This window comes from Bos mutus, chromosome 29 (assembly GCF_027580195.1).
Source record: "Bos mutus isolate GX-2022 chromosome 29, NWIPB_WYAK_1.1, whole genome shotgun sequence".
Taxonomy (NCBI): Eukaryota; Metazoa; Chordata; class Mammalia; order Artiodactyla; family Bovidae; genus Bos; species Bos mutus.
The window spans coordinates 1432158-1445338 of NC_091645.1; the positions used below are offsets into that span (position 1 = coordinate 1432158).

A 13181-nucleotide genomic window follows, 5' to 3' on the forward strand; every position below is an offset into this window, starting at 1 on the left:
CTGAATTTGGCAATAAGGAGTTCACAATCTGAGCCACAGTCAGCGCCCAGTCTTGTTTTTGCTGCCTGTATAGAGCTTCTCCATTTTTAGTTGCAAAGAATATAATCAATCTGATTTCAGTGTTGACCATCTGGTGATGTCCATGTGTATCGTCTTCTCTTGTGTTGTTAGAAGAGGTGTTTGCTATGACCAGTGCATTCTCTGGGCAAAACTGTTAGCCTTTGCCCTGCTTCATTCTATATTCCAAGGCCAAGTTTCGTGCTTTTAGTACTTTTCTGTGTAAGGGATGGCGGAGCCTGGTGGGCTGCCGTCTATGGGGTCGCACAGAGTCGGACACGACTGAAGCGACTTAGCAGCAGCAGCAGCAGCTGTGTAAGGGAAGATGCAAGAGTCTGGGCTCGCTAAAATTATTTCTTTGATGTGCCTATTGCAAACCAGGGGGCAGTTTCCTCTGCTTTCACATCCTGAGTGTCCTCCCCAGGGCTCAGGGTAGGGAGTGGCTGATGGTTGCTAGATGGCAGGTATTGTTCTCCTTCTTGAGTGCCCTTAGAGCTCACTGACTCAGCGATCCTAGAAATTAGACACTGCCCCCCGACCCCCAACCAAAACAACAACAACAAATCAATTTGCCTCAGAAGACCCTAGGGAAATAGAATGGACAAAAAGAAAAAAAAAAAAAAAACACGCAAAAAACAAAGAGAACAACTTCAAAATTATTTTTATTTAATCCAAAAACCTTATTCATCCAGTGATGTAGTCGTGAGAGGGACCAGCTTTGCATACTGGAAGCCCTGGCTCTAGTTGCAGTTAGAAGTCCATATTTTGCCATTTACATTACTATCCTTGGACAAGTGTTACTTAGCTCTGTGTGCTTAGTTCTTGCAGGAAATGGATAAACACATAAGAATTATTGCAGAGGCTTATCATCTGAATAAAAGAAGACAATCCATGTACAGTGCTTAAGAATATTTGACACTGCATTGTATTAGTCTTAACCTTACTTTCCTTTCAGCACTGTGGTAAGGGTAAGTATCTGTGAAGGGCACTGAAAAAAAGTCCTTAAAGTGAGACTGACTAAATGAAGTGCTTCTTGAGGGGACACTAAAGCTGTAAATAGACGCACAGAGAAATCAACAGCCAAGGAGTGGTCAGAACTTCAACACGGATGGGGCAAATGCCCTCTTACTTCGCATTCTTCAAGGTGCCTTATAGAAGGATTGCGTTCTTGCTCAGTCCTGTCCTGTCCAATTCTCTGCGACCCTATGGGCTTTAGCCCATCAGGCTCTTCTGTCCATGGGATTTTCGTGGCAAGAATATGGAGTTGGTTGCCATTTCCTCCTCCAGTGGATCTTCCCCATGCAGCAATCAAACCTGTCTTGGCAGGCGGATTGTTTACCATTGAGCCACAGAATTCAGAATGCTGTGTGTGTGTTAGTCGCTCAGTCGTGTCAGACTCTTTGCGATCCCATGGACTGTAGTCCGCCAGGCTCTTCAGTCCATGGAATTTTCCAGACAAGAATTCAGAATGCTAAAGCCTTGCAAATACATGGGCTCCTCAAATTTAAGCTCGTGGTTATATTTAAAGGCACCCTCCAAGCCCCCGCATGGTGGCCCAGTTGGTAAAGAATCCGTCTGCAGTGTGCGAGACGTGGGTTCGATCCCTGGGTTGGAAGGATCCCCTGGCGAAGGGAAGGTGTCCCCACTCCAGTATTGTGGCCTGGAGAGTTCCATGTCCTGTACAGTGCACTGGGTCGCAGAGTCGGACAGGACTGAGCGCCTCTCCCTTCCTCGCCCCCGCCCGTAAGGCCCGGGTCTCCGCTCGGTCTGAGCTGTCACCAGTTGTCCCCGAAGCGCCTCCGTCCCGGTGCCCCGGCCTGTCCTCAGCTCGGGTTTCGGGCCCCCGGGCTCCTGGCCCCAGGCGCTCGGGCAGAGGTCGGCCGGCCCACCCGCGCAGGGCGCATGCTCGGCGGCCGGGAGGCGGGAGGCGGGAGGCGGGAGGCGGAAGGCGGGCTTGCTCCGCCGGCGCCCTCGGTCTGCAGGCGGCCACGCAGAGGCGGGAGCGCGCGCCCCGGGGCGGCGTAGTCCTGGAGACCCCCGAGCGATGGAAGCGGCGGCGCCGGCGGCGGCCGAGGCGGCTGGGCGCGAGGAGCTCGGTGGGTGCGGCGCGGGCGCGGGGGCCCGGGGCTGGCCGTCGGCCTCGGCCCGGGGGCGCGGGCGCCCTGCCGCCCCGCCCGCGGCTCGGGGTGCGCGGTGCTCGAGCAGGCGGGGTTGTCAGTGGGCTTCTTGCGGGGCGTGGGTCTGGCGTGGGTTCGAACGTGAGAGGAGCCAAGTCCCAGGACACTGGGGCGGACCGAGGCCGTGGAGAGGACTGACCTCGGGGTCCGCACCTGCGCAGGAGAGCGCGGTCAGGCGGGGAGCCAGGCCTGCAGAGGGTGTCAGAATGTGTGTGTGTGTGACAGAGTGAGTGTGTGACAGTGTGTGAGTGACTGTGTGAAAGTGTGTGTGACAATGTGAGAATGTGTGTGACAATGTGAGTGTGTGTGACAGTATGTGAGTGTGTGAGAGAGTGTGTGTGTCTGAGACTGTGTGAGAGTGTGAGTGTGACTGTGAGAGTGTGAGAGAGGGTGTGTGTGTGTGTGTGAGACTGTGTGTGACTGTGTGTGTGCGTGTGTGTGAATGTGTGACAGTGAGTGTGATAGTGTGATTGTGTGTGACAGTGTGTGTGTGTGTGTGTGAGTGAGAGAGAGTGAGTGTGTATGTGAGGTCGGGTGGCGTGCACTGAGTGTACGTGTCAAAGGCAAACCACAGCCTGCGCTGTGACTCGCACTGTTTTTTTCCAGCCGTGCTTTAAGGAAGTTGTCACAGTTGGGCTTTTCGGAGGAGGCACCCGGATCGGGAAAGCTGGTGAATCCTTAGCTTACTCTCCGCCCCCCGGGCGTGGCCATCGCTCTCTGATCGGACGCACACAGCTGTTGACTCCCTTGGCAAGCTTTTGTTTTCCTCCTTTCCTTTGGGGTCTTACCTTGGCGACGGGGAATATACAGCATTGTTTATGGTTTCCCGCTGTCAAAAGGAAAACAAAAGTAGAGATCGGAGTGGTAATAATATTGTTCCTCCCAGTTAAAAGCATCGTATTAGGAATATTTGTAATTCGTTGTTAAATCATTAAATGATTAAAAAAGAAGTTGAGGGAATTCCCTGGAGGTTGAGTGGTTAGGGTTCCTCCCTTCCATTGCAGAGGGCACAGGTTCCAACCCTAGGTCCGGGAGCTAAAATCCTGTTTGCGTCTTTAGGAAATACTTTATTATAGTAACAAGGAGACGTCCTGTAATACTGTGCACTTTGCAGTTGATTTCTTTCAAGTCCCAGTAATGGTAGAAATAAACATAGCGGTATTGAATATTTGCTGTGTGTCAAGTAGCGTAAGTGCTTTACCTACGTTTTGTCTCCTTTAATTCTCACAGTGATGAGTGAAGTAGGTGTAATTATTATCCTTGTTTTATAGATACAGTAATTTTAAGCTTATTAATGGTAGTACCCAGATAGGAACCCAGGTTTATCTGTTGTAAATTCGTTAATAACCCAACCCAGTGAGGATGTCGGGAAATGTGTATTCTCATGCATTACTGGTAAAAGCAGGGTAACATATTTATCCTTAAAAATGCACATATTGTTTGACCCAGCATTTCTGCTTCTAGAAATATTTCCCAAGGAAATAAGTCATGAAACATATCAACAGATGTTCATTATGTCATTTATAAAAGAGAAAAGCTGGTGACTATTTAAATGTTCAGTTAAAGGAAATTGTTTAGATAAATTGTGATATAGCTATATGGTCATATGCTGAATAGCCATTTAAAGTTACATGGGAAGATATTTGCCAGATATATTTTTACTAACTGAAAAAATTTTCTAAATTATTTTTTTTAAGTTGTGTCTGCTCATTAATTCAACACATATTTGTTGAGCTTCTCCCATGCAGTAGGCACTGCTTTAGGCATTTGGGATACATCTGTGAGCAACACAGATCAGATCAAGATTCTTGCTCTCATGGAACTTATACTCTAGTAAGAGGAAGCAGACAGTAAGCAGTAAGACTAGTATCAGTTAATGTATATGTGTGTGCTCAGTTGCTCAGTCGTGTCGGACTCTTGGCGACTCCATGGACTTTAGCCCACTAGGCTTCTCTGTCCATGAAATTTTCCAGGCAAGAATCCTGGAGTGGGTTGCCAATATCCAGGGGGATCTTCCCAACCTGGGGATCGAACCTGAGTCTCTTGCGACTCCAGCATTGGCAGGCAGATTCTTTACCGCTGCGCCACAATGATTACATTAGGCTAAAAGTGCTATGGAGAAAAAGAACAGAGTAAGGGAAATCAGGAATGAGAGGCAGGCTCGGCAGTTTATAGTGTTTTATAAAGTTGTCTAAATGGATTTTATTGAAACAGTGAGATTTGAACAAAGACTTGAAAGACGTTAGGGGATTAGTCAAGTGGATATCTGAAGACAGACTATTATAGGGAGAAAGAACAGCTGGAGTAATGACAGAAATAGCAAGAAGGGCCAGGAAGCTGAAGCAGAATGGTCAAGGTGGTGATAAAGCCAGATTATGTAGTGGTGTGGACGTCCCTATAAAGCCTTTAGCTTTTACTCTGAGAGAATAGGGAGCCAACGCAAGGTTTCAGGAGAGGAGAGACATGATCTGACTTTAATTCTAAAGGATCACTCTGGCTGCTGTGTGAAGAATAGACTTAAGGGGGCAAAAGTAGAAGCAGGTTATTTCAGCAAATCAGCAAACAGATGGACTTGTCCTTCACAGCAGTGTGGTAGCAGCATGGAGGATGGAGAGAAATGCTTAGACTCTGGGTATATAAAGCAGAACCAGAATGATTTCCTGACAGGTTAGATGTGGAGTGATGGTGCAACAGAGGAGACAAGGATAACTCCAGGGACCTGCATGTCTGGAAGAATGGAACTGCCATCATCTGAGATGTTGTGGTGGTTTTATAGTATGTCTGCAAATTCTTTGATGTTTCTCTCTTCTAGAGGAGGAACTTAATTCCCTTCCCTTTGAATGTGGGCTGTATTTAGTGACTTGTTTCTAGTGAATAGATATGATGGAAATGGTGATGAAATCGTGGAAATGGTGGCAGTGACCCCAAAGCTGGGTCCTGAAAGGCACTGTGCCGTGCTCTGTCTTTTGAATCGGTTCCTTGCAGGGAAGCCTGCCGTGCTGTGAGGATACCCAGGCAGCCATAAGGAAGAGCCCATGTGTCATGGAACCGAGGCCTCCTGATGCAGACAGCAAGTTCCCATGGTTAAAGCTGGGCAGAGAAGGCTTGGTGGTGAAGATCAGGAGTTTAGTTTGAGGCTTGCTAAGTTTGAGATGTCTGTTAGATTTGGAAGTGCAGATGTTGAGTAGGCAATGGGATTTATGTCTAGAGTTAGTGAGAAGCCCAGTCTGGAGATAAATATTTGGAAGTCATCAACATGTAGATAGCATTTAAAGCCGTAGGGCTGACTGAAAATAAACTGAAGTGAATTAACATGTTTGTGTATACTCTAAAATGTTGCCAGTGGTAGTTTCTAGGTAACGAGGTCATTTTAATTAAAATTGCTTATCTTTATATTTTCTAATTTTCTACAATGACCAAATATTATTTGATTTAAAAAAGAATTTAAAAAATTGGCTGTCTATGTGAAAAGCACTAGTAGAGTTGTTAAGATACAGGTTTCCTTGAGCTTAAGGTCCAGACTTTATTTCAGAGCGAATAGGAACCTCTGGAAGCTTTCGTGCTGTACATATGCTCTCTGCCTCAGAAGTGGATAAAATAGTTACTGTTTCTATCTTATATATGGTAGTATATAGATTTAGGTGGCAACATTATGTTATTTTTTAGAAAGGAAGTTTTCTACTTTAGTTTATCCATTGTCAAAATATAAGTGGCTTCTTTTGCTATTATAAAAGTAAGGCAAGTTTATTACTTTCTTCTTATTTTTTACATTTTCCAGAGAAAGACAGAAAAAGGTACTCATGCTTTCGTTGTCTGTATCTATCCTTGTTAACTTATTCACATTTTGTATTATTTCCTTTTTTAAATTTATATTTAACTTTTAAAACATCATTGCACTCATGCTGTGATTATCTAGCTTTTTCTTCCTCAAGAGTTGGTATATTATCTCTGTTTTGTTCAGACTTTGAAAGCCATAATTTAATGTCAGTGTCATAGTTTACAAAGTGGATGTACTCTAGTGAATTGATCAATTTCCTGATTGTTACACATTTAGGTTGTTCCCAAATTTTAAGCAAAAATTTTGTTTTGATTAACATCTTTGTGCAGAAATCCTTTTCTTCATATACTACATTTGCAGACGTGGGATTACTCAGTGAAAAGGATAAATATTTTAAAGATTTCAATTCATATTGCTGAATGAATGTGATTGTTCTTTATTCTGATGATAATTGGAAATTTCAGGTTGATTTTGGGTTAGGAAATTGAGATTGAAAAGAGCATAAAAACAAAGCTAAAGAATGTTCCAGTATCTTAAAGCATAGCTTTACTGTTATGAAAACCTGTTGTACTGAGTTCCAGTTAGCACTAGGATAATAATGGTAGCTGCCTAAATCTTATCTCTCCACATATCCTCACCTGAAACCTGTTAATTCAACAAGATCACAAGAAAACACATTTATGAAATTATTCTTTTAGTATAGGAGACCAAGGATACCACAAACTTCAGATAATCTGTGCTACTGCTGCTGCTGCTAAGTCGCTTCAGTCGTGTCCGACTCTGTGCGACCCCAGAGACGGAAGCCTACCAGGCTCCCCGGTCCCTGGGATTCTCCAGGCAAGAACACTGGAGTGGGTTGCCATTTCCTTCTCCAGTGCATGAAAGTGAAAAGTGAAAGTGAAGTCGGTCAGTCGTGTCCGACTCCTAGCGACCCCATGGACTACAGCCTACCAGGCTCCTCTGTCCATGGGATTTTCCAGGCAAGAGTACTGGAGTGGGGTGCCATTGCCTTCTCCGAGATAATCTGTAGATAGAAAAATAAACAGACAGTTTCCAGCAGAGATCCTTTTGCTGCTGCAAACATGGAGAGTGGAGCAGTCTCTGTGGAAAAGAGGAGATGGAGCAGGAGGCTTGGAGGAAGCGCAGTGAAAATCTCCTTCAGAAAGGGAAAGTGTAAAGCATGGTATATATTTATAATGGAGTACTACTCAGCCATAAAAAAGAATGAAATCCTGCCATTTGAAACAACGTGTATGGACTTGGAGGACATTATGCTAAGTGAAATAAGTCAGACAAATACTGTATGATATCACTTATACGTGGAATCTAAAAAATATACCAAACTAGTGAATATAACAAAAAGGCTGACTCATAGAGGACAAAATAGTAGATACCAGTGGGGAAAGGGAAGCAGGGAGGGGCAATATAGGGTCAGAAGATTAAGAGGTACAAATAATTAGATATAAAAGCTGCATGCAACATGGGGAATATAGCCAATATTTTATAGTAACTATAAATGGAGTATAACCTCTAGAAATTGTGAACCACTGTATGTATACCTGTAACTTACATAATATTGTACAACAATATTAAAAAGCTTTTTAATTAAAAGATAAAAATATGATTGCCATTTATGTACTCAGTATGATTTGACGCTAACAAGAGATAAAAGTTCATTGGACTTTTATCTCTTCACTTTTCCATACCATAATTCTATCATCATTTACTATAAACCTCATGGAGACAAAGTAGAAGACGTGTTACAGTGAATACTTACGCTTTTCACCTGCACTGCTTAGTCCAAACAAAACATCCAGCAGTTAAGTCTAGTTGTTTCTTTCTAAATATGGTAAAACTATTAATGTGCATTCTAAATATGGTAAAAGTATTAATGTGCATTAACTTAGGGTGGAAATAGTAAAGATGAGTAAAATTGCATGGGCTTCTATTAAAAACTTCATTTACACCAGTGTTAACTCAATTTTTAAAATGATGGTGAAGCACTTTTTTTTCTTTTTCAGATATGGATGTAATGAGGCCCTTAATAAATGAGCAGAATTTTGATGGGACATCGGATGAAGAACAGGAGCAGGAGCTTCTGCCTGTTCAGAAGCATCACCAGCTTGATGATCAAGAGGGTATTTCGTGAGTAATTAGGGTTTAAAATGTCTTTTTCTCTTTTGATTCACTGTATATTTTGTAATCATCTTCTACAGACCAGGCACTGGATACTGCAGAAGTCACAAAGATGAGTAAGACATAGTCCTCACCCTCAAGAGAGTCATAGTCTATTTGGGAAAGAAGAAAAACATCTAAATTACAGAGCAGTGTATAGGAATCACTGCATGATGAAAGTGAAAGTCGCTTAGTTGTATCTGGCTCTTCTCAACCACATGGACTATACAGTCCATGGAATTCTCCAGGCCAGAATACTGGAGTGGGTAGCCTTTCCCTTCTCCAGGGGATCTTCCCAACCCAAGAATCAAACCCAAGTCTCCCGCATTGCAGGTGGATTCTTTACCAGCTGAGCCACAAGGGAAGTCTAAGAATACTGGAGTGGGTAGCCTATTTCTTCTCCAGGGGATCTTCCAGACCCAGGAATCAAACCGGGGTCTCCTGCATTGCAGGCAGATTCCTTACCAGCTGAGCTACCAGGGAAGCCCCCTCACTACATGATAATATATATCAAACGCTATGAATCTTGAAAGTAGGGGGATTGGATTGAGAGGAATAGAATTTTCAGAGAAGGGGCTTCTGCAATGTTTAGGAGTTAGACTCTGGGAAGTAGGCAGTAAACAGTTCTTTATGTCGAGCGAATGGTGTGAAGCAGTCATGGTCTCAGGAAAGCAGTAAATATTTTAAAAATCTTTTTTGTTATTTTGTCATCATTAATACATTTGAGTAAGTTATTATTCTAATGATAATTTGATAGTTAAGCAAAGTAACATTTTTATTGACCAAAGAAGAATAGTATAAGCTAATAAAAATTTTAGATAAGCATTTTTTTTTTCAAAATTAAAAATTTGTGCCCTTCTTCCTAGTTTAATTTGTGTTTTCTTGGCCAAGAGACTCTTCAAATGCCTCTTGGAATGCTTTCTTAGGTGAAATCCCTTGGGAGTTCATGATTGTAAAAGCTGATTAGTATTTATCTTACTTGATGATATACACAGTTTTAGAAATTGTATATTTTTTCTTTTAATTAACTTCCTCTGAGGTTGATAATCATAGATAAACTATGTTTAATGTCATGATTGCATAGTGCAGTAAATTGCTGTCTTACCAGCTTAGCTGTATATAATATTCAGCATTGTTCTGAATATCATAGCAGCAAAGAATCTTATGAGAAAATTGCCTTTCCTTTATTACTTTAATATGTACAAAAATACTTTCATTTAACTCATTTAATCTCCATAATAACCCTCTATATTCTGCTTTTAAAGCGCAATGGTAGGACTTGAGCCAGATATAACTTCTGGCTCCTTTAGCTTCTGGTCGCATGGAAATGTTAGTTTGATTCCTTGCCTAGATAAATTTTTAGTTCCCTTCTGATGCTAAAACCATGGTCATGTAATGTTAATAGCTTTTGTTCTAAAATGTTTAATTCTTACAACTTCTACTTTTCAGGTTTGTACAAACTCTTATTCATCTTCTTAAAGGAAACATTGGAACTGGTCTTTTAGGACTTCCACTAGCAATAAAAAATGCAGGCATAGTGGTAAGACTCATCTTTGTAATCTCTAGTTAAAATACAGTCACCAGTCTTAATTTACAGCAAAATTTAGAGCAAGTTAACATCTAGCCTAGTCATATATAACCTGGTCATGTGACAACTAGATAGTCATTTAGCTATTGTTGTTAAAATTATATGCACTGTGATAATATCTAACTAAAAATGAAAATTAATTACTCTTTTCATTTCTACCTAATTACTTGTTTACAATATTTAACAGATCCTAAATCAGTATCTGATTTTTCCAAATATAGTTAGATCTTATTAGCCTTTTGGATTTGGATTTGGATTTCCAGATATAGTTAGATCTTATTAGCTTTTTGGATTTTCAGGAATTTAAGTGATACATTCATAGCAACAGATATATTTATAGAGTATTAGTATTGGTGAAATTTTATAGTTTTTTAGATTCTGAATAAAATACATAGTTTTCAGGTTTTAAGAATAATAGTTATAAAAAAAGAATAACAATGTCTTTTGAAAACAAATATTCAAAGAGTTTGTTGGAACCAATTATTGTAATTATAGAGAATCCTGATAAGGGAGTATTCAGTTATGAACTAATGAAATTGTATTTAACATTTTTTTTAAAAATTTTATTTTATTTTTAATCTTTACATAATTGTATTAGTTTTGCCAAATATCAAAATGAATCCACCACAGGTATACATGTGTTCCCCATCCTGAACCCTCCTCCCTCCTCCCTCCCCTGTATTTAACATTTTTTAACTGATGAATTTTCTTAAGAAGAGTTTTAACTATCATTTTGGACTCTGTCCATCCTAATTTAGAGAAACTGAAAAATTTCTGATTATAAAAATAACTTTGGCAATATTTTGTCTGTCAATAATCTACGCATCACTTTAATTTTTGTAAATGAATACTTGAAATTTTTATGTACCACTTTTTCAAATAATTATTTTCTAGGCACAGTTTCTCAGGTGTGGTTCTCAACAAGTGATACACAGAAGTAGATTGCCTACAATCTCAGATGATACAGTGCTTTTTAGTAACTTAGATAATGTTTTATGGTTGCGTATACTTTTAATGGTAGAATACCAGTTGTCACAGACTTGCCATCTGATGTTAAATATCACACTGTATTCTATTCTATTGTGTGGCATATCTATATTCTACGTTCATAGGTTTGGATAGTCAAGTTGATAAGAGGTAATCATATGTGGTTGTCTTAAATATTACTAAATTCTTTCTGTATCAAATCCATTAATTTCTATTATGCAAATCATTCTTTAATCATTTTGTCTAACAAATATTTATTTGTTACTGAAAATTTGTCAGTGACAATAGTCTGTTATTTCATTGTTTGTAAGATAATTTAATTTTTATTAAACTTAAATATTTAAAACTTCTGTTTTTCCCACAGCTTGGACCAATCAGCCTTGTGTTTATAGGAATTATTTCTGTTCACTGTATGCACATTTTGGTACGTTGCAGTCACTTTCTATGTCAGAGGTAAATGTGGATTTGTTAAGTCTATTTAATTTATTTTAAAGCTATATAGTTTTTAAAGGATAAAATAGTCTTATATTTCTACTGTGCTTTGCAACTAGACATTTGTTACATAGACAATTCTAAGTGAATAATTACGGAGAAAGGTAGCATTTTATATGATTGAAATCTGGTCAGCATGAATATACTTCTTTTAAAAGTAGTGAAATCAAATTTTTTTAATATAGTGTAAATGAAAAAAATCAGGGAAGATATATGGGGAAAAAGGAGGCAGCAGGGCTACTTTTAGTTAAAAAATAATGGTCATTTTGTTACTAATTTCATTTTGAGTATAAGACCTTTTATGCTCTTTGCTGATATGTGGGTTGGTAGATAGTAAAATAATATTTGTTTTATTTTTGTATCAAAATGTTTCTATTGGATAGTGAACCAACTTTTAAACAAACATTGTCTATTCTGGCAAACTAATATTCTAACTTTAACTCACTTTTGTTGTTGCTAAATGTTCTTAAAACTTTAGGCAGGTCATTTATGATCTTTAAATAACACTGTATACTTGAAAAAATAGAAGAGAGAATGTGGCTATTAGATTATTAAATAGGGTAATTTATGTGACAATATATTATAAAGCCCTGTATGGGTTTTAAAAAATAGTGCTGTTATAAGAATGGAATAATTTAGGCATGAACAGTGTAGTTGATGTTTTTAGATAATTGAAATATTTAAATCAGTGAAACACAAATATTATATTATATGAATTTAACAATTATATAAACTTTAACAGTGGGTTAAAACCTAATATATTGGTTAAAAAGATATATAAAAACTTTAAATTTCATGAGATGTCTTTAGAAATATGCAAGTCTCCAAATTTCAAAAACTCCTCTGTCAGTATATAGTCCATTTATTGATGTTCTTTTCAAGAAATGGATTTATGGAACAGTTTAAAATTTTTCTTTTTCATATGCATGTATGTCATTACATTTCAGGTTTAAAAAGTCAACATTAGGATATAGTGACACCGTGAGTTTTGCTATGGAAGTAAGTCCTTGGAGTTGTCTGCAGAAGCAAACAGCATGGGGGCGGTAAGTACTTGCTATGTTATTAATATATAGTTATCAATATAGGTATGTTAGTCTGATAAAGTACATTAATAGAAGTATAATAAAATTGGGGGGAGACATAAGTTTTAGAGTTAAATGGACTTGGGTTCAAATTTCAGCTCTATAATTTTACAAATTTATGATCTGGGTTAAAGAATTTTTATTTTATTTGAGTTTTTTCACTATCAAGTGAGTTTACAATAATACTTCACAGAATTATAATGATAGTTGAAATAAAATGATATTTATAAAGCACCTAGCTAGCCTATGATGTAATCATGTTCAATAATTTTTAAGTAAAGGAAAAAAAGCAAGAAAAATGTTGCAATCTCTATTTCAAATAAAATTGTAATGTTTAGCCCATATTCATAAGACATCTGAAGTATGTATTTTAATATAATGTTATTTTTATCATTGTATACTTTAAATGTAACTTTATTGTTGGCAGACATGGCTAATCAAAATCAGGTGAACAGAAGACTGGAAAATAAGCATAGGCAGTTTACAGCATGCTAACCAAGCTACAAATAATGTGTGTGGTGGGAGTTAAAAGAAGGAAAAGGATGGTGTTAGCAGAGTGGTTTATGGTTTGATTTTGAGGAAGTTAGATGTGTCTGTGAGCTGCTCAGCGTTTCCGGCCTGATACACTGTGCGGGAGAAGGAAGGAAGCCGAGCCCAATGCCCTGGGGAGTGCCTCCAGGACCCGTCTTCCTCCTCCTCCTGCCAGTCTAAAGGCAGCTTTGTCTGCTTTTCCTTCCTAAAAGAATGGCTTTCAGACAGAAGTGACTGGGATGAATGTTGGTAAAGGGTACTAAAATTAAAGGTGAGTGAAGAGATCTTAAAGAAATACTTAAATGTAATTTATC

General features: G+C 39.2%; 1 protein-coding gene across 2 annotated transcripts in view; it reads left to right on the forward strand.

Annotated features, from left to right (window-relative positions):
* Window positions 1-1988: 1988 nt before the first annotated feature.
* Window positions 1989-13181, forward strand: part of SLC36A4 (solute carrier family 36 member 4) — a 40468-nt gene continuing 29275 nt past the window's right edge. Inside the window, exons 1-5 of one of the 2 annotated variants that reach the window (XM_070364983.1) lie at window positions 1989-2153; window positions 8034-8157; window positions 9637-9727; window positions 11127-11215; window positions 12202-12297. In XM_070364983.1, the coding sequence (XP_070221084.1) occupies window positions 2102-2153; window positions 8034-8157; window positions 9637-9727; window positions 11127-11215; window positions 12202-12297 (452 nt within the window). In that variant the 5' untranslated portion in view covers window positions 1989-2101. Of the gene's footprint in view, window positions 2154-8033; window positions 8158-9636; window positions 9728-11126; window positions 11216-12201; window positions 12298-13181 lie in introns of those variants that run through there. The other variant, XM_014477082.2, reaches the window with a different exon arrangement.